The sequence below is a fragment of the Xenopus laevis genome, chromosome 3S (genome assembly GCF_017654675.1).
Source record: "Xenopus laevis strain J_2021 chromosome 3S, Xenopus_laevis_v10.1, whole genome shotgun sequence".
NCBI lineage: Eukaryota > Metazoa > Chordata > Amphibia > Anura > Pipidae > Xenopus > Xenopus laevis.
In genome coordinates, this window is record NC_054376.1 from 60,494,735 (window position 1) to 60,516,504 (window position 21,770).

The window sequence follows — 21,770 nt, forward strand, 5'->3', positions numbered from 1 at the left end:
TTGTGGGCAAGAAGAACAATACCAAACAGTAATAGGTTCCCACTTTCCAGTCCTCCAGGAACCAGCCCTCCTAACAGGTGGGTATAGGCTAGCCCTGTTTGGTATTGTTAGGAAGCATGTGACCTCCTCATAACCAATATGTAAGTTATGAGGTTGTGAATCCTATGACACAGGAGATATGGATACTTTCCTATAATCCATAATTTTCTACTAGCTATCCCCCCCCCCTGCTGCTCTAGGTCCACAGCTCTGTTCTTTGATCAGCCGATCATAGAACAGACTGGCCCAGCTTCCTTGCCCAAATGGTGTGGCTCCAGACCGTCTCAGATGACAGATATGGATGTCACCTTTCCACAGCCCCCTGGTGAGATATACACTGAAGGGTCTCTGTGTGAGCCTGAGACTGAGTAATTACAGTATTAACTTTTAAAATGCCAGGGCAAGGTGGCCCTGGCATGACACTAATCAAGAAAAGTACTGTTGTACAGAGATATGGTGGAAGGCTAGATAATTGTAAACACAATACTGTACATATGGAAATAACCTTTACAGAACAAGTTAAAGTTGTAGAAATCCAAGTGAATGGGATTTACAACTAGAGTCAATTAGGTCCCAATATATAGACCAAATGTCAATAAAAGCTTGCTTAAGATGGAGTTCAGCAGTCTTTATCCTTATTGCTTCTTGCCAGCAGAGTTGATTTCGGAGAGACAAGATATAATTTATACAAGTACACAGATGTGTGTGCTTCAACCACCTCGTATAGGTTCCTTTCGGGCAGAGTGCAAAGCAGTGTATAGGCCCTTGCCATAGGCCAATTGTACAGCAAAACAGGAAAAACTGCAGCACCTCTTGTTTGAAAAATGTGAAAAATTTATTAAAGTTGGTCAGTAACAGGCAACGTTTCGGGCCTTGTCTTGCCCTTTCTCAAGCCTGCCTGATAGTGTGTGATACAAACATTTATCCCCCACACTGGGGGAGTGCACAATATCAGGACCCACCCCCAATTAAGTTTAACCCATCAAGTGAAGACTTCATGAAAGTCCAGTAAAGTCCAAGCGTTATGCATTCTCCGTGTATCTTGTCAGTCCAATTCCTTACTAGGTATTTAGTTGTATTTATAAGACAAAAATTTAAAAGTGACACTTAGTGATAAAAGTAAAACAATATATAAGGTTATAGACACTGCAGTACCTTTTACCCGGAGAGGATGGTTCCAAATGGAATCAAATGGAATCTCCTCGATGCAGTCCGGGATCATGTACCCATTCTTCATAAATGTTGATAACCTTAAAAGACAAAAATCATGTTCAGAAAATTGTAAAAATACAGTAAAAGGTTAAAACCAATCAGAACAAAAGAAGGTGTTGTCTGACCTAGGTGGAATAGAAAGGGTATTATAACTTAAATAAAGCACATAGGTGTATATTCCCTATTAAGGCCCTTGGGCCAAAGCGTACCCAATTTATTTATCCAGTACATTTCTTTTCTTTTGAGGACTTTCAACCGATCGCCCCCTCTTCTTAATTTGGGGACACCATCAATAATCTGAAATCTCAGCTGACTTGGTGTATGTTTTGCTGTATGGAAGTGTGCAGGTATAGGGAGTTCCAGGTCTTCGCATCTTATGGTTGATTTATGTTTTGAGATCCTGTCTTTTACTTTCTGGGTTGTTTCTCCCACATATCCTAGTCCACACGGGCATTTGATTAAATAGATCACATATGTAGATTCACATGTAAAAAATTGCTTAATACTGAATCTTTTCCCAGTGTGGGGATGTGTGAAGCTTTGTCCTTTGGTCACACTGTTGCACTGTGCACAATTTAAGCAAGGGAAAGTTCCCGGTTTAATATCAGCTAGGTATTGCTGGCCTGTTTTTTTAGTTGGGCCAATATCTGCTTTTACTAAGGTGTCTCTGATATTCCTCCCTCTCCTATAAGCCATCAGTGGAGGAGAAGTGAACTCCTCAATGTCTGGGGAGCATTTTTGTAGTATATGCCAGTGTTTGCGTAAAACCATGGCTATGTGTTTACTGGCCGATGTATATTGGCTTACAAAAGCCAATCTCTTTTGTGTTTTGGGTATGTTTTTGTTTTCAAGCAAAATTTCTCTTGGGATATTTTTCATGTGTTCATCGCTCTCAGTGAGGGCCTCTTTGGGATATCCTCTATCACTGAAGCGTTCGATCATTTCGGCTGCTCTTAAGGGGAATAGCTCTGCATCTGATACAATCCTTTTGATTCGAGCTAATTGTGTCTTAGGTAGAGATTTCTTTAGAGCTGGAGGGTGACAACTTTTATAGTGTAGTAATGTGTTACGATCAGTTGGTTTTTTATACCAGTCTGTCTCCAGACGGTTGTTGTCAATGTATATGTTCAAATCTAGGAAAGAGACACATTTTTGATCAGAGACAAGTGTAAATTGGATTGTGGGTACCGCTGTATTGAGGCAGTTGTAAAATTCTCGTAAGGTGTCCCTATCACCATTCCAAATCATAAAGATATCGTCTATATAGCGACGATAGAAAATACAGTGTGAAGAAAACAAAACATTTGGATATACATACTGTTCCTCGAAGCTTGCCATGTACAGATTGGCATAGGTTGGCGCCACATTACTCCCCATGGCTGTGCCCCGGCATTGCATATAGTATGTGTCTCCAAACAGAAAGTAGTTCTCATATAACACTATTTTTAAAAGATCAATCAGAAAGGATCGTTCCGACTCACTGTGATCAATATATTGGAGACTGTCACTTACTGCTTGTATCCCCATCTCATGTGATATTGAGGTATATAGACTGCCTACATCCAAACTCACCAATTGGACCTCCATGTTTGGTAGAGTGATGTTATGCAGTTGATTAAGCAGTTGCATGTTGTCCTTTAGATATGATCTAGTGTTGACCACCAGTGGCTGTAAAACCTTATCTAGATAGGTTGCTAGAGGGGAAAATACTGAATCTGTGCCTGCCATTATGGGCCTACCCGGTGGATGAATGGGATCTTTATGTATTTTGGGCAGCGTGTAAAAAACTGGTGTCATAGGGTGTTCCTTTATCAGAAATTTCTTTGTGTCTGTCTCAATTATGCCATCCTCTACCCCTTGGTCAATGATTTGTGCTATACGTTTCTGTATCTCAGGGAGGGGGTCCTTGCTGACTTTTTTATATACCTCCTCGTTACTTAGCTGGTTTAGAATCTCCTGTATATATTGGTCCTTATCCATTACCACTAGGGCGCCCCCTTTGTCTGCTGGTTTGAATATTATGTCTGGTTTGCTCATCAAAGTACGTAGTTCTCGTTGTTCATTCCTAGACATATTAAACCTTATATTAGCAGGAATGGTATCAATATTGTTTTTTTTAACCAAATCAATATCATTTTTGACCAGCTTAATGTATGTTTCAACAGCATTATCATCTATATAATTTATAGACAGAGGAATTTCAGATAACAAATTTAAGAATAACAGTTTCTTAGTAGCCTCTGTAATCAATATAATAACGCTATGTTTTTTCACTCTTTTATCCTGTAAAAGACAGGGGTGAGTTTATAGTATGGGGAAGAATGGGGAAGATTCAGTCCCCTGCGTGTAAAAGCAGGGAAGGAGATGGCCTGGAATATGTTAATAAGATACCCCTCCTTGATTAAATTTTAATATGAAGCCTGGTAAGTTAATTATTTTTTCTTAGATGTGTGCAAATGTATTTATCTTGATTTTATTAAGGAAGCTATGTAAAAAAGGGGAGTTTGTCATGAGGCAATGTAATGACGTGCTTCATTACTAGAACAAAAATATTTGTGTTTCCAAGCCATGAAAGAAACCCTTTGCTCAAAGAGGAACTAAATGCAGATATATATTTTCAATAATCTGATTGAAGCTCAGCTGAAAAACCTAAATATAGGTTACGAATACAGTGTACCATCACTTTTATAAATGCCTATACATGGAGCTCAGCTCTCCCATGTAATTAACCATCTGGTAACGGTTTTACTTTAACTGTATGTCTTCCATCACTATTCAGTCCCCCATGGAACCCCTGCTCTGATGTTGACTCTCAGTGACCTTGTTATGTCCCTCCTCTTGGCTGTGTGACATCAATTAAACACATCAGTGGAATTCCACTCTGCTTATGACCTTGCCCAGTTCCCCTCCCTATCTCCTGGCTACTTTTATATAACCATTTTTTTGCACGCCCACGCACAAACTTTTTCTCCAGGAATTCTATTAACAGTTTCAAATAATAATGAAGATTTTTGTGTCTAGAAGTCTAGTTTGCATCATGGCAGGACAGAACAAACAGAAAGACAATCTGCTGTAATGTAAACCTTGAACAGAAAATCCTACCAGCCTACAATGCTAAGGGCCTGTTGGTTAACCATTCAGTTGGCTGTGGGAGTTGTAGTTTGAAGTCAGCTTGGTGGCTGCTGTTTGGATTACACATTTCTAGCCTTGTTTTAAAGGTGTTTGTTGTTGTGAGGACATACAGTCTAACTAACCATTCTCTTGAGGTGCATCGCAAAGTACAAAAAGTACAAAAGTTCAAATTAAGAACCTTGTTAAATTGTAAATATGTGTTTGGCTAAATACAGTACAAATGCTAAACACCGCCAGGTCACCAAGCATTGTACATTAATTGACCAAACCGTTGATGTTTTTGTGGGGACCCTTCAAGTGAGAATTGTCTTCCACGGGACAGCATTAAATATCAAGTTCCTGGAGTCTTTAAACCAACCCAGCACCCCTCCACATCTTCTTTTGAATATTTTGTTCAGAATAAAAAGATCGGGGGGCCGTTGACGGAATTAAAAATTCAACGGCAATGTAATAGCTGGTGTATTCTTAGGACCTGATGAATCCCTCCCTTCCATGACCTTATCTACTGAATATAACTCCTTATATGGTTTGGCCCACCTATTCCCTGCCCATTCTCATGCCTACTCTGCCCATTTTTCAGCCCAGCTACACTCCCACTCCACCCTGGTCACTGCCCATTTATGCCATTACCCCACTCAGGTGTGATGCCTGCACCGACCCGGCCTGCCTGGCTACTCTTTATAGTCTACTCCTTAAAGAAGAACTAAATTCTAAAGTTAAAAAAACTAACCCCCTACCAAACATAGACCCCCTCCCCCCAGCCTAAGTGTTACCCGGGGCAAATGCCCCTAAGTCTTTACTTACTCCTCCGTGCAGATTCTGTCCAGCGGAGTTCACGGGCGCCATCTTCAGATGATTTCGGCGCATGTGCAGTTGTCGCTAAAAATTCTCCAGTTGAGCATGTGCTGATATGGCACTTACTTCCTGAAGAGAAGATAACGCCCGTGAACTCCGCTGGACAGAATCTGCACGGAGGGTTAAGTAAAGACTTAGTAAAGTAAGTAAAGGGGCATTTATCCGGGGTGACACTTAGGCTGGGAGGGAGAAGGGAGGGGGGGGTCTAAATTTAGGGTTCAATTCTCCTTTAAGCTGTTGTTACCTTCCATCCTAAACCTTGGTAAGGAACATTCCCCTTTGCTCATTCAGCTCTTAAAGGAAAACTATACCCCCAAACAATTTAGGTCTCTATTAAAAGATAAAGTTCATGTGTAAAAACCTTCTTCATGTAAATAAACCATTTTCATAATAATATATTTTTCCTAGTAGCATGTGCCATTGGGTAATCATAAATAGAAAATTGCCATTTTAAAAAATAAGGGCCACCCCCTGGGATCGTACGATTCACTGTGCACACAAATATATACATACCAAGTAGTATTTCTGGTCAGGTGATCTCTGAGACAGCACACAGACCATCATAAGAGATGTAAAAAGGCAAGATTTACTTAAATATATATTCCAGTTTGGTAAGATTGTTTACTATACCATTAAATATGATGTAAACTATCTGTTGCTTAAGTGTTCAGTTCGGAGGTATAGTTTTCCTTGAAGACGGCATCTGAGAAGCTGAGGGCTCCTCCCGAGGCCAAAGGTGGCTGCTACAGGCGGAAGATTGAGCACTGACCGGGGAGCTTAGCACTAGTTCTGAATTTAGGGAGCCGTATGTGACACCTATTCACCAGAGGTCACCAAAGGAAAAAGAGTTACAGTTTCTAAACCATCATTATTTTGGTTTCTGCTACATATTGCATAAAATGAAAAGCTTCATGTTTCCTAAGGGGCAATTTGTACAAAAAGAAAGACTATTGATCCCCTGCGTGACATACGCTATAAAGTACATGTAGTGCATTACTTGCAGCCTTTGTGCCTGTTTCTTCTATGATAACTATCAGATGGGAGATATCGGTTTGTGTTTGGGAATTATCAATGTTTTGCCTAGCTTCACCTTTTTAATGGCCTGATACACAGAGAGGCATATTTATATCTGTGGGGGGGTCCCATATAAAATCAGACTTCCTTTATAAATTTCTCATAGTACCCTCATAAATAAGAACTAATCAAATCCACAGAGCTTGATTTCGATATTCAACACCCTTCTTCATCCCTCATGAATAGTGATGGGCGAATTTATTCGCCAGGCGCGAATTCGCGGCGTCAAAAAAATTTTTTCCGAAAAAACGGACACCGGCATCAAAAACGGGCGCCGGTGCAAAAAGCGGGCGCCGGCGTCGGAAAAACGGGCGCCGGCGTCAAAAACGGGCGCCGGCGTAAAAAACGAGACGCCGGCGCCGTTTCGCGAATTTCGCGCGAAATTTTTTGGCGAAGCGAAACGGCGCAAATTCGCCCATCACTACTCATGAAATTAATCTTTTACAATTGCACATACAACCCACCCCCCAAAGAAATAATCTCAACATTCTTAAATCTCATGTTTCATTAAGTCAATTTATGCTGCTACTGAGGAGTTTCTCAGCTTCCTCTGTCCTATCCACTTGCAGCTAACTCCCTATGCCCGCATAGTTACTTAAATTAACAGTAACACCAAAAAATCTTAGTGTTTCAAAGTAATGAAAATATCATGTAATGTTGCCCTGTAATTGTAAAACCAATCTGTTTGCTTCAGAAACACTACTATAGTTCATATAAACAAGCTGCTGTGAAGTAATGGTGGAAATTGAAAAAGGGCTATATGGCACAGGTTAAATAGTGGATAACAGATAACACATTATGTTCTACAGAGCTTATCTGCTGTGTAACCTGGGCCTTTTCTCCTTTGAATGGCTGCCCCCATTGCTACACATCAGCTTATTTATATAAACAAAAGTAGTGTTTCTGAAGCAAACACAGCAGTTTTACCAGTGCAGGGCAACACTGGATTATATTTTTTTATTACTTTAAAATACTTTAATTTGACGTTACTGTTCCTTTAAATAGTGTGCTCCAGCCCTACCTCATATATTGATTTCCTCTCACTTCTAGTACTTTCCCTTCCTTCTTTCCCATCCTTAAAAAGGCTGCCCATCCTGTCTTTCTTTTATGGATAGCCAGAACTCCAGACTGCCAAGGCCAAAAGACACTACTCAATTCTCATTCTCCCAGACATATCCTATACTTTTGATATGGGTGGCCATTCCATTCTGATGCCAATTCTCTATTCTCCTGACCAGTGTCGGACTGAGACACCAGGGGCCCACCCAAAAACCTTTGACTAGGGGCCCACCAATAAATCTTAGACCAGGGGCTCACTCTTATTAGTATTATTATTCCTCTCCTCACTCAACCTCTATTCTCCTAGGCTCTTTTCTTTACATACTATAATCTATAATTCCACCTATTTAGCCACTTTGTTCTCATAGAAATAGGGAATGGCCATTAAATAGGCCACATGTCTAGCAGTATAAGGGCCCACTGACACCTTGGCCCACCGGGACTTTTCCAGGTATCCTGGTGGGCCAGTCCGACACTGCTCCTGACATCAGTAATCAGTGTATTCTTTTTCTCTTCCTACTTTTCTAACCATTGCTTTGCTGTTGTTTTTGCCTCTTACTGTCTCCTAGCTATTTCCTACTGGATGAACCAACACCACCTCAAATTGAACCTAGCTTAAAGTGATACTGGCTGATTTTATTTTCAAAATATTAATCTACATGACTATAGGTCATACTGATAATTTTTCACTGATAGTTCTGCTTTTATAAGTAATTGCTACTTGAAGTTCCTAAACCTGACTGTTTTGTCAACCTGACTGTCTCTTCTCAACTTGTCAGTTAGAGTTTCTAATGCTAATAGACTACTGCGGCACAAATATGGCAGCCCCCTCATAGGGAAAATAGGGGGTAAGTATGGTAATGTAAAATCATCAGGCAGATACTTTTATGGCAAAATTATAAATAGCATTCAAAGATAATGTGATAATAGATATTAAAAAAGTTACTTTTTCTGGTGTCAGTATCTCTTTAAGAAGAGCTCATGATCATCCACCCAAACCAAGCCCGTCTCCTTTTACTACTACTACTGATAGCATGACCATTTACCCTGCTGATTGTTCACACTGTCTGGGCATTATATTTTGCCAAAACCTATCCCTCTTTAATCGTATTTAATGCTACTACCAAAACTGCTGCTTTTTCCTCAGTAATATTACTAAGACACGCCCCTTCAAAACTTCTAAAACCCTAATCCATGCCATTATCCTATCCCGCTTAAACTACTGCAACCTCTCACTAACAGGTTTTACAGAATCCAATCCTGCTCTCCTGCAATCAATATTATACTCTACTTCTACAATTCTCCTACTCTCTCCTAAGAAGGAATCTGTTTTTCCTCTGGTAAAATCATTATCATGGTGGCCTGTTTAGCAGATAATAGCATACACATTCCTTCTGCTAACTTTCAAAGCCCTTCACGCCTCTGCTCCTCCTTACATTTGCTTACTTGTCCCTCTATATATTCTTGGCCGTCTCCTCCGATCCTCTCTGAGCCATCATTTTTATACCACCAACCACTGCTATTCTTTTTCTTAAACCTTTCTATTTTGCTGCTTCTTACTTCTGGAATTCAATGCATGAATTTCTCTGTAAGGAGCACACTCAACCCCTTAAAAAACAAACTTTATCCTTTGGAGCACTAGAACATCTGCCTAGTTCTGGAACCTAAGGGTCAATACAACTTGGTAGGCTCTGTTGCTAACAAACCAGTTGCAAATCCATAGGCATCAGATAATCTGTGCCATAATCTTAGAAAGCAGTAGCTCCCACACTGGATACTGTATTTAATACAGTGTCAGACTGGGATGCCAGGGGCCCACCAGAAAACCTTACACTGAGGGCCCACTTTCCAAACTATTATTCCTTCTCTCCTCACTCAACCTCTTTATTCTCCTATACTACTATTACAACTATCTACTTACTCTATTCTTCCATTATTTTTCCCATAAAGAAATAGGGAATGCCCATGAAATAGGCTATGTGATTAGAAGCAAGAGGGCCCACTGACACCTGGGCCCACCAGAAGTTTTCCTGGTGGGCTAGTCCGACACTGATTTAATAGTATTGGAAAAGCCCCTGACTGTGACTTATGCCATAATACACAATTATATAATGGATTATCTCATTACTAATGCTTATTAGAGGAGAAAAGAGAAGAAGAACATGCTGGCAAATTGCTCGTATACATACACCATCTGTGGTGGAATTAGAAGTGGTAAGCAGAGAAGCAGTGTATGGTCCCAGAGTCTTGAGACAGGAACACCAGGTGTAAGCATAAATTAAAGGTTTATTGACAGCCAATGTGAAGGCAGATGCTTCACTTGTATGAACAACATAATAGTGCAATTTCATGTTTAAATTAATACTTTTTTCATTCATCATTCTTACTGAGACTTATAACCCAGGATTGCCTAAAATACTGGGAACCCTTAACACCAAACTATGCTAAATTCTTCCGTTTAAGCAGAACTTGCTTTCATCTTCAGTCACCAGTTCACACCCAGAGGCCTCTCGTCTCCACTCTTGTTTAACACTATAGGGAACATCTTTTTCAATCTCAGCTGTCTGGTCAAGACTGATCTCTCCCACAGCGGCAGCAACAGGAAGTGAAGGTCTTATTCATCTCAGACTCAGGGAGTCAAGACCCCTTCTACCTGCATGCTGGAACCCAAGCCTTTCATATATTGTCAACAGGTTGGACAAGGTTTCAATGCATATTAGTATATTGTAGTGGCAATGTAGCTTTAGAATATTTCTTTTTATGTTTTTTTACATGTGAATCCGAGCAGCCATTGTACATCTTTATTGAGGCATTCTCCATATAGTCAGCCACATGCCTTTGCAGCAAACAGTATCCATTACACACTAATTGCAGATTTTGCACATACTAGATAACACAAGGCATATGTTGTACAACTAATGAGTAGATATAATATCAATCCTGGCCTGTCAGTTTTTTTAACTTGGGTTACAGAACTTGGGTTTCAGAAAATAATCTATTAAATATTAAAAAATAGAAATTCAGAAAACTGAAATTCAACAAAATACTGGAAGTCAAGGAAAGGTCAAATACTATATCCTTCTCCATTGAAGATGTTATAAACATTTCTCATTGTGGTTGGAGGTGCTTGAGATCCCAAGCACCTGCACTGCAAAAGATAAATCCAAACCATAGACTCAAAAGGGAATAAAGTAGATGAACAGTATGAAAGACTGTTGGTTGAGTCACGGGGGGGGGGGGCAGAAAAAAAACTAGGTTGTACATAAATAAACATGGCTAGGAGGAACCCAGGGATGGGGTGCAGTTGAAATATTACTGTCCTTTCAGTCAGGGGCGATCCTGGCCCCTCCGCCGCCTGAGGCAGCAGCAATTGCAGCAGCAGTTGCCCCTCCCCTGTGCGCTTACCTTTTTGCGCCTGAGGGGGTCCACGAGGGCAGCAGAGAGGGCCAGGATGCTAGCGCAGAGAGCCTAACTGCGCTCTCTGCGCTAGAAGAGCTGAATTTCCAGTTTGAAAAACAGAAATTCGGCTCTTAAAGTACCAGGAGCGGCATTTGGGGCGCTGCCGTCTGAGGCGACAGCCTCAACTTGCCTCATTGGCGAAGCGCCCCTGTTTTCAGTTTTAACCTTTTCGTTGATATAAAGACAGAGGAGTTTTTATGTCCAGTAAATAACCCAAGTGATTTGTTTTTACAACAGTACTTGCAATCTGCATTTAAATCTGCTTGTTTTAAATTAATATAGCATCTATCTGTTTCCTATATATGTAGTACTTTCATCTCTCACCAAAGATGTAAAAAAGGAAATACATTTTGAAGAGAACAAACATTTTTATTTTACGACTTTGTTAATGCCTTGTTTACCCTCACTAGATGTCAATTCTGATTCATGAATCTGTTTGAAAATTAGAAAATAGATTTTATTTAAAAAAATAAAATCTTTTTACACAAATATTAATACAAATCCCAGTGTGAGTAAGAAAGAAAAAGAAACTGATTTGTTCAGGAACTTGATCTCCCATAGGTACGTTGTACTTGAAAGTCTTGCTCAAAACCTTAGAAATAAAAAGATAAATGATGACTGCAAGTAACAAATGATCACACTGGTGGAGAGAAATGCAGCAGAAAAGGAAAGCCGATAGGTGTAACAGTAGATAAAAGCTAGAAAGCAGAAAGGCCAGGCATTTGTAAGAGTAGAAATGAAGGCAATAGGTCATTTGTCAGCAGTAGTGTTTACAAAAATTATTAAAAGGCACCCCTACTTAATTAAGCCAATACATAAAATATGCAGCTAAACATTGAGTTGAGAAGATGGAAAAGAAAAAGATGCGAGGCTGAATAAGAACTAAGGTTTGATGAATGACAGACAGATGTTTTAAACCTCACTGTGTAATGCGGCAGTTTGTAGCAGATGCATAACGTCCAGTATAGTGGATATTACAGCGCACCACGTTATTGGTGAAGTCCGACTCCAGAACCTTAAACTTGGGATTCACTACAACCTAAGACATATACAACAAATATTATCAGGCTGCAACATAATAAAGAGAAAATGCATTTTATTTTTTCAGAAACTTGAAATTGAATTATTTGGATGAAATGTGGGGAGAATGCCAAGTTAGATACTACTAGAAGACCAGTTAGAAGGTTAATTTGGGTGAACTTAAGGGTAAAGATTTAATCTCTTTATTGTACTATAGTCATCCCCAGGCCATATGGAGAGTCCTAGGGACACTAAAAGAAAGGTTAGAATAGTGTCACCATTGGTATCCCTTTAATATGAAGACACTAGTAAGGACGCCCCTACTTAAAAATACTAATAAGCAGGTAAATAAGTGACACTTTGCAGAATATCCTACCCCAGAATGTAAATAAGACAAATCTTGTGCTTGCATACCTTTAGTATATAGTTTCCAGGTTTCACCTCTGTGATATCGATCCACTGACAGTCTATATCTGCATTGTACGTATCGTAGCACCCAGGACTCAGGCCCTGTGTGTAAAGCAACTAATTAACAATATAAATGTATACAGTATAATGCAATGGCTGAGATATTATCTTGGAAAGTTGAGTGTTTCCAAACTATACTCACCTGACCCATTAGTGCAATGACAGTGTTTAGGTGATACTATTCAGGGCAATTGTGGGTATTTTATCACAACAGCAGCCATCAGAAAATCAGAAGGGCGACAAAATGCTCACACTTGACCCATATGCCACTGTCCTTTAGATATACAACTACAAACAGACTAAACAACAAAATATGCAATTACATGACAACTAGTTTATTTATTTTTATTTCGTTTATTATAAGATTTAAAATGGTTACTTGTGCTGTTTCAGAATATCTTTAATATTGTGCACAAACTGTTACAGACTAAAACAAATCCGTTCTCAAAAAAAACCCCAATGTGATGCAAAACCAAAACAGAAAATACAGCAGTGTTTTCCCCAGTCTCTTTCTGTGGGGGACATTACCCATCATTGCCCAGCTCTGCTCCCCCCCCAAAGCCTGCTTCTACTACACAGCCCTAGCAGCTTCTTTATACAAAAGTTCTAGTATGGCAGTAAGGTTGTGGCAATGCTTTAAGTTGCAATATATTTTCCCCACCAGGCTATTTTTTCTTTCGGCTTGTGTATAACATTTCTTTGGGGAAAATTCGGCACAGGAATTTAAATTAAATCCTCACCTGAGTGTGTGAAGTGCATGTATATCGCTTTAAGTTCCCAAAGTCACATGTAGTGTCCTCTAAACAGAAGTTGGCTTTATGTCCCTCTGCAACTTTTCTGCCAGTTGTAGCATCCAGCAAGTCGTAATGACTGAACTCATCCATACTGTGATAGTGCCTGTAAAGAGTTATAGACTAGTTAAGCCTGGTACTATTCAAACATTGAGGAATCATATTTCATATTGAGCAGAAATGTTAAGTGTTACATAAGGCCACGTGACGCCACGTCGTTGGCTCTGCTGCTCTCAGCCTGGGGATTTTTTTCAAGCTGAGAGAAGAGAATCCACTACATTCCCCAGCTTCATACAATGGAATCAATTCCACTTATGTGCAGTTGCAGACACACACAGCAGTGCGGAGCAGATGTTGGCTTGAAAATGCCTGCTTTCACATATTTGAGCCAAACTCTGCTCTGCTGCATGTTTCTACATGTAAGCAGAAGCGGTTCAAATGAATGGAGCAGGAACATGGAGTGGATCCACATCTTTCAGCCTGAAAAATATATGCAAAATAAAATAAAAAATAAAAAATATATATAGACAAATACAAGAGTCCTCTGCACTCAACCCATTATCAATATATAGTCAGGTGATCCCACTGGTGTCTAATAAAAGGGCAGCCAAGTTTGGGAGTTTTACTTTGAAAGCAGCAAGTAAGTTGCAGGTAAAACCTAGTCGTCCCTTTGTAAAATGTATAATGAAGCAATAGAATTCTTAATGAATCAGATGAAAATTGAGCATAGGACTGGCCAGATATGGGATGACTTTGACGTAGGTGGCCAGCTTAAATATATTGCAATATATGGACAAACAATCCCTGTTTTGTTTAAAGGGTAAGGCATTTTTTAGTAGCAGTATGCACAAAGGGGCAAATTCACTAAGCTTCTTACTTGCGCCAGCGTCCGCTTCGCCGCACTTCGCCAGGCATATTTTCGCCAGCGCTACGCAAATTCACTAAAATCTGAAGTTGCGCTCAGGGGAAGCGTAAGGTTGCGAAGTTGCGCTAGCGTTAATTCACCAAGCAAAGCAAAGTTACGCTAGCGATGCTTAATTTGCATACGGCGCCAAATTGAAGTTACAATGGAGGTATATGTAGCAGCATTACACAAGCCTGGGAAACCTTCAAAACAGCAAATAATTTTTTTATTTTGCCCTACACATGTGCCCACTGTATAGTTAAGGTGCCATGAGTTAGGAAATGTAGGGGGATGGAGGGTAGCCCCCAAAATGTTCGATCTTTTTCAACCTATCACCCATAAAAAAAGAAGAAAAATTTTGAACTTTTTTTGAAGCAATCTACTCTATTGCACTTCGCCTGGTCTGAGGTGGCGAAGGAAGTCTGGTGTAAAAGGTAGCATTCAGAATAATTTGCGCGTCAGTGAATTTGCGTAGTTACGTCTGTTGCGCAAATTAGCCAGGTGTAAGGCTGCGAAGTAACACTAGCGAATTTACACCAGCGTCCGTTGGCGAATTAACGAAAATTCGCTACGCTGGCGAATTAACAATAGCGTTAGGCGCTTCGTCGTTTAGTGAATTTGCACCAAAATGTCTCTGTCTTAAATATATTGATAATGGGTTGAGTGCAGAGGACTCTTGTATTTGACTATATGCATTTTGTGGTCACAGCCTCGTTGCACCCCCGCCTAATGGTTTTAAAAATTAGCGGTGAGCACAACTTATATATATATATATATATATATATATATATATATCCATCGCTTCATTTGCCCTAGGCCTAAGAATACCCTTCCCGATTTGTAAACTGCCAACATATCTGTCCATTTCCCACCTGCTGGAAAATAACACCATGGCTATTGCCAAAGGGGCTGCTGCAAGATGCCATAGACAATCACGATTTTGTGGGCTAGTGGGGGGGGGGGGGCTTCAGTCCAGGCCTGTGTCATTGCACACATAGTTTGGGGTGTTGGGGGGGATGACTCCCTCTGACAATCACTAATTCTTATATCACTTATTATTATATAAAATATTCAGTGGTTCCACTACTTTCATACAGACAACCCAGTTAAAGGCAATATGAATCCCCAAATAAAACTTTTTAAATGGACAACCCCTGTTAAAGGCAACCTGTCAAGCTCTCCATTCTCCTCTACTCACTGGTGGCAGCTGTGCCATTCCCAGGCCTGGTGTGGGCGTGTAGGCAGAAAGTCAGCAGTTCCCTGATTTTTCACTCTTTGCGGAAAGCGCAGAAGAACTCGAACATCATAATCTGTGGCTTCAGCAGAGTATGCAGAGCTGTTGGGGCAAAATTAGGTTATCAATATAGAGTTTAATTGTCTTCTGTGACTACTTAATCATTACATAGGTACCAACTCAGAAAAAGGGAGTCATGTATGTTACGTCACTTCATAACTTGTTCTATGTGTCTGAGTTGGCCATTTCACAAATACGGCTACAAAATAATGAATTAAACCAAATAGAGCATTTCTAAATTCAGCTATATATGACACCCCCTGCTCCAATGCAATATTTTCTCACCATCTACACAATTATATTTGTCTAAAGCATGTGTTGTCAAGCCAGTGTTGACTTTGCACAAGCCTGCATCCACACAGTAGCGACTTGCTGCCACAATTTTCATATACACACAAGTGAAAACAGCCTTTCTCTCATACAAAAGCAACTAATGTTGAGCCAGGGTCAGATACTGACTGTGTTAAGTCCACTCACACATAAAAAGCAGTGTTCAGCACTCACTGGGGGTTACAGCTAGTGATTGATATTCTTACATAGCACTGCTAAATATACAGAACATTTTTCAAGCACAGCAAGACCTTGTCACTGAGTTCATAATCTTTAGAGGGTAACAGCATAATAACAGGCACAAAGCCTGCCCGGTTCTTCAGACCCAACCAGATAGTTGTTTTCAGACAGGACCCCAATAAATTTTTCATTCTGACTGGTTGCTGCGGGATAGCACATTCAGCACAAAGTGCAGAGCAATATATTGTAAGAAATTCCTATACTTATATGTAAGGCATACAGGTAATGTGTGCCAATGTATTTGGGGATTTCCATGTCCCAGTCTTTCCAATGCAGCATTTACAGTTGGGTGCAAATTTCTGCACTTAGTTCACTGTCACACTGTACCACACTTCAACCGCAACCCAGACTCCCTACCCCCAACCCTGCTGCCGAATTTCCTGAAAATATATCCAGCGACAGGGAAAAGGTAAATTTTTTTATTTTTGAAAAAAAGTTGTATTTACTATATAGGCATCCGAGAGCTGCCACTTACAGCTCTTACCCTTGGCACAGGCCCTTGAGTGCATATATGGTAAATACGGCCCTGATTGTGGGCACAAAATATGGTGCTGGGTACTTTGCCCTATACCCTTCATAAATAAACCCTTAAAGGGGCAGTATACATCTGAAAACACCTTTGCAAAAAAAATGAACACATTAAAGGAAAACTATACCCCCCAAACAATGTAGGTCTCTATAGAAAGATATTGCATAAAACAGCTCATGTGTAAAACCCTGCTTCATGTAAATGAACCATTATCATAATAATATACTTTTTTAGTAGTATGTGCCATTGGGTAATCATAAATAGAAAATTGCCATTTTAAAAAATAAGGGCCGCCCCCTGAGATCGTAAGATTCACTGTGCACACATACAAACCACATGTAAGGTCACATGAGCCAATTAACAGACAGAGTTCTGCCTTTTGCTTCCTCACTTCTTCCTGTTACAGTTAGTGTTGTAGTATTTCTGGTCAGGTGATCTCTGAGGCAGCACAGATAGAGTCATGAAATGGTGGTTCAAGGCAAGAGATGTAAAAGGGCAATATTTATGTAAATATATATTCCAGTTTGGTAAGATTCTTTAATATGTCATTTAATTTGATATAAACTATCTGTTGCTTAAGTATTCATTTTTGGGGTATAGTTTTCCTTTAAAGGATATGTTGCCTATTGTTTTAATTGAGAAAATAACAACATTTTATCCTATTTACATGTAATCCTTTTTTACATTATAAAGCACTAATTTAAAAGTTGGGCTATTTTCACTGACCTTATACCCCCTACAACAGGGCTGTCCAACTGGCGGCCCGCGGGCCGCGACCCCCCTTATGTGGCCCTTCACATCAAAATCTGCCTGCTGTGTCTTCTTATCATATGTAAGATTTAAACGGTATCACTACAGAGATTGATTGGTCCCTGCATTGTTTAAACCTTAAATTCACACTGTAATCCCCTGTATTGTTCACACCTGTGATCCCCCTGTATTGTTCACACTTGCGTTCACCTCTATTGTTCACATCCAAAAACCTGTACTGTTCTACCTGAGACCCAGACTGAAACTGACCACATTGTTCACCTGTTCACACCTTATCCAAAATGCTAATGGAGCACCAGCACTGTGTCACTGTATGTAGTACATATTAGAGTGGTCCTGATTCCTGTCTCCTGCTCTGTTCTGCCTTCCCTATGCTCCCTGTGTGTGTCATACTTTGGTATTTGTTCTGGGGGTTTGTTAACATTTGAAAATTATTGTTAGGGGCCCCTAAAGTGTTTAATCATATGCTGGGGTACTGTATTTTACACAGAGGAGGAGGAGGCATATGGATTTATGGGTATGTCTTAATATGACTTACCAGTAGCTTTATTTTACATATGAGTGGCAGAGCAGGCACAAGGTAGTTTGACACCCTAGGCAAGAGCTTCAATCAGTGCCCCCTGTCCTTCATTACCATTTCCCTCCTTACCATGATGGTTTTTAAATAAAGAGAGCAAGAAAGTGTACAACATGTTTTCATTTATATTACTGCCCCCTGTACCTGTACCAGCAAGCCCAGCAGCCATCCATCATACAGCCCTCCAGCAGCCATCATATTGCCCCCAATCTTTACCTGTGTCAGCAGCAGCCAAAAATAAATCTGATCACATCATATTTCCCCCAAGTATTTATGTACCTGTGCCAGCGCCCAGCCCAGCAGCAACAGCAAATATATGGGCCCCAAATCTGTACCTGGCTGTGACAGCAGGAAGCTTCACACTTTCACAGTAAACTGTGCAAGACTGAGAGCAGCAAGCATATTAGTGAGGTCATTGACGCGTGTAAAGTAGAGAATTTGCAGGCCGCGCACTCCTGGACATCAACACGAATCGCTCGTCTCCAAATAATTTAAAAGGTAAATACTTTATTAAGGCATAAGATCAATCATACAGCCATAGCGTCTGAGGTCTGACGCGTTTCGTGATACAACACTTCCTCAGAGACCTCCATTGACGCGTGTACGCATGTTGCGCTGCACCGCACAGAAGGAGCTATTACTTGCCGGCAAGTGGGAGAAGGAGATGTATTCCACTCAACTGGGTTACCATGATTACTGAAACAAATTATTAAATAAACGCTTGAAAAAAACGATGATCGCGCCCTAGACAGCTACCTACTCTGCCTACCCCTAGTTCCGGCCCTGATCACTGCAGTGAGCATCAACCATTTGGTTTTTTGGTGTGCTATTAATGTGGACATGGTCTTGCAGTAACATGGGTGTGGTTTAAAGTGGGTGTGATCTAAAAATAGGGAGTGGCTAACAAGCAAACCCCTTGCTTCTCTAGATAGCAACCTTTTAGCAGTTCATTATCAGGGGCTTCTCATTGAATTGGTAATTAGTTTTATCAGCTCATTTGCAGTTCTTCAGGACGTGGTAGGAAGTGCTAAAGTGAAACTGTCTTCATATTCTTGTTTATAGGCAAAAAGTCTATAAGACCTTTTCATTAAGCTTATTTTAAAAAAGGTTGTATTGCTGTCCCTTTAAAGTGACCTGTGGCACAAATAAATTTCCTAAAGATGCTAAATGTTAGTGTTCTGACCTTGAGAGACAGTGCTCTTCGGCAGCACACCTCAGAGAATACAGATGAGCTCGCTGAATGTATGTAGCAGCTTGGACATAGCTAGGATCAGGTACCAAATCAGGTAGCCCTGTGAAGTAAAAACAGATATATGCTACAGTTAAACACAGCACTGATTCATACCGGTGGATAAAGTGGTCAGCAATTGAGCAGCAAGAGGTCACCAGGCTGGATATCCTTAAACACTATCCAAGAGCAACTTAAATTCCCTTAAAAGTAGCCATACACGTAACAATTATGATATTTCCTGCGACCAATCATCGCTTGTTTTCAATACAGACATTTAGATCTGAGTCGTCAGATATACAGGTAAAAACAATAGACAGACTATTCAGCAGTAAACCCTGGCCAATGTGTGGGCAAATTTCAAAATGCTCCAACCAGGGCCGGAACTAGGGGTAGGCAGAAGAAGCATGTGCCTAGGGCACAAAGTTTGGGGGCGACAGGCACGTACCTCATAAGCAGCCTACCCCTAGTCCACCACTGAAAAAGTTTAAGTGGCTGCCACTCTCTGACATCAAAGAGTGGTGACGCAGGCCCAAACGCTCTCGTTTGCACCTGCCTGTGTGACGTGGCCACCCGGATTGCCTAGGGCGCCTACCTGGCATTACTTCCAACTTAGCCGATCAATGAGCCAACCAATATCCAAGTCTTTTGCCAATGTCAGCTCGTCTTCTGCCACATCATATCAAAAGAAACTTTGTCTCATACAATAATATGTGTGGGTGCATTGCCACCTTAACTCCTAGAAAACTCACCTCTGCCATTTTGGTTGCCTCGGTATACGCTCCCTGCGCTGGCTCTGCCTTGTTGCTCAACCTGGGCTTGGCCTCCTGAGGCTGGGACACTTGGTACTCTGGCTGGGTGCAGGGCTGGTTCTGGTCTAGATGGAGCATAATGTCCTCCATCTCCCTCTCTCACCCCTCCAGAAGGAGGGAACCCAGCATCACCCCCACCAGCATAACTAGGGCGGACAGGATCACTAGCTAAGACTGGGGGGTCTTCACCACGGAACAGACTATGAGCAAAGCGGCGATCCAGCCCATCCTGGGGCAACACTGGGTTGGCTTGAGGAGCTTGTTCTGGTGGTAGAATAGGGGGATTACCAAAATAAGGGGGTTGTGCAAAAGGTGGTGAGGGCTCCTCCCAAAAGTCCTCATACCCCCCAGCCCATGACTGCGCATAAAAGCCTTCTCCCCCTCCTCCTGCTCTCTGGTACCCGTAGCCATCATCATATCCCTGAGGATTTAAGTCAGCTTGGGGAACAAAAGGGGGTTGGGGCCTTGGGAAAAACTGTGTACCCACAGAAGCCTGGGAAGACGACTGACGTATCCTTCCGCCACCACCGCCGGCCCCTGCGGAGGGGACGAAGCGCCCAGTGCTTGCTGATTCGCTTACGCTGCGCCAGTTTTCGGACACTTGGCCGAAGCCAAAGGGGTGTCTGGTATTCCCCCTGACTGTTTGGGAGCTAGTGCGCGGAGAACTAGGTGCTTGACGGCGGCGGAGGTTCGAGCCTTCGTTACGGCTCCCATCCAGCAGGACTCGGGATCCACCAGTACCTCCCCCTGTCGCCTGGTACTCAGAACCTGAATTTAGTAGCCGATGGCGCCTCCCACTCTCTTCCCACTGGACCATCTGCCCCCAACTGTTACCCTCCTGCCCCAGCGCCACAGAAAACCCCAAAAGCCATAGACAGAGTTGCCCGGGGAAGGCCATGCTCAGCAGCACCCGCTTGCTGTCACTCCGGGGACTCAGGCTGCAGTGGGAGAGAGAGAGGGTGCAAATAGCTGAGGGGTGGGGAGCTTTCAGCTCAGTCTCGGTGGCACATGATGAGGCGCAGAGGCGCTATGCAACAGGGTAGGAGAGGCTTCAATAGAACACTTCGTTGCAGGGGTGCGGGAGTGAAGCCTCGTGGGTCAGAAGCAGGAGATGGCTCATTTAGCTTCAGTTCCTTGTAGAAGACGGATAAGTATAGCAGTTAGGAGCCAATGGTGCTGTAGCCTCCGAGGGAGGAGTCACTTCTTCACTGTCCCGTTATTTTAACTTCTACTGACTCGTTTCCCATGTGCTCCCTGCTCTCTCCTCTTGTTTATCACTTTCCTCAGTCAGTACAAGCCTCTTTTCTATGCCCATTGCTCTCCCTCACTCGCCCCCAACTTCTCCCCTCTCCGCCCTCCTGTTTTTCATTCACAACCCCCCTCCCCGCAAACTTTCTTTTCTCCTTCTTCCTCCTATACATCTGAGCCCATTGATTTCCCTTGCCACCCATAGGCGGATTGGCATGAAGAAGGCTTAGCCTAACCAAACTTGCAGGCTCACATTTCATATAAAGCACTAATTCAGGACAAAATCAGCATAAATGACAGAATGTCAGCACAATGAATGGCACTTTTTTTCAGAAAAAAACGAGTGCCTCACTGGAACAGTTCAAGGAGATTGGTGGAAAGATTTATGCTCAGAACTGCATAGAACCTTGACTCACGGCCCGCTATCAGGGGTGTAACTACAGAGGAAGGCTGTGGGGCCCAGTAACCAAGGCTGGATTTAAAAATGGTGCCCCCCTAGCCCTAGGCCACTCTCACCCTCCTGTACCCCCACCCTCTTGCACACAACCCGTCCTCTACCTGTTTGTACACCTTCCTGCCCCTGACCTGCTCTCACACGGCTAGCACACCACTCACTACCCCATCCTCACAGCCCCACTCACCTACTTCACAGACAGTGATTGCCAGAACTGGGGACCAGCAATTTGCCGCCATAGGCCCGGGCCTTTGTGGCCTGCCCACGAATCCGT

At 41.9% G+C, this 21,770-nt stretch overlaps 1 protein-coding gene across 1 annotated transcript; it reads right to left on the bottom strand.

Annotated features, from left to right (window-relative positions):
* Window positions 1–11,178: 11,178 nt before the first annotated feature.
* loxl1.S (lysyl oxidase like 1 S homeolog) lies at window positions 11,179–21,134 on the bottom strand. Its single transcript, XM_018255586.2, has 7 exons — window positions 19,735–21,134; window positions 18,938–19,046; window positions 15,212–15,349; window positions 13,059–13,215; window positions 12,265–12,360; window positions 11,754–11,869; window positions 11,179–11,422 (listed from the first exon to the last, which is right to left on the bottom strand). Exons 1-7 carry the CDS (start codon window positions 20,690–20,692, stop codon window positions 11,416–11,418), a joined length of 1,581 nt encoding a protein of 526 aa, XP_018111075.1. The 5' UTR covers window positions 20,693–21,134; the 3' UTR covers window positions 11,179–11,415.
* Between the last annotated feature and the right edge of the window lie 636 nt (window positions 21,135–21,770).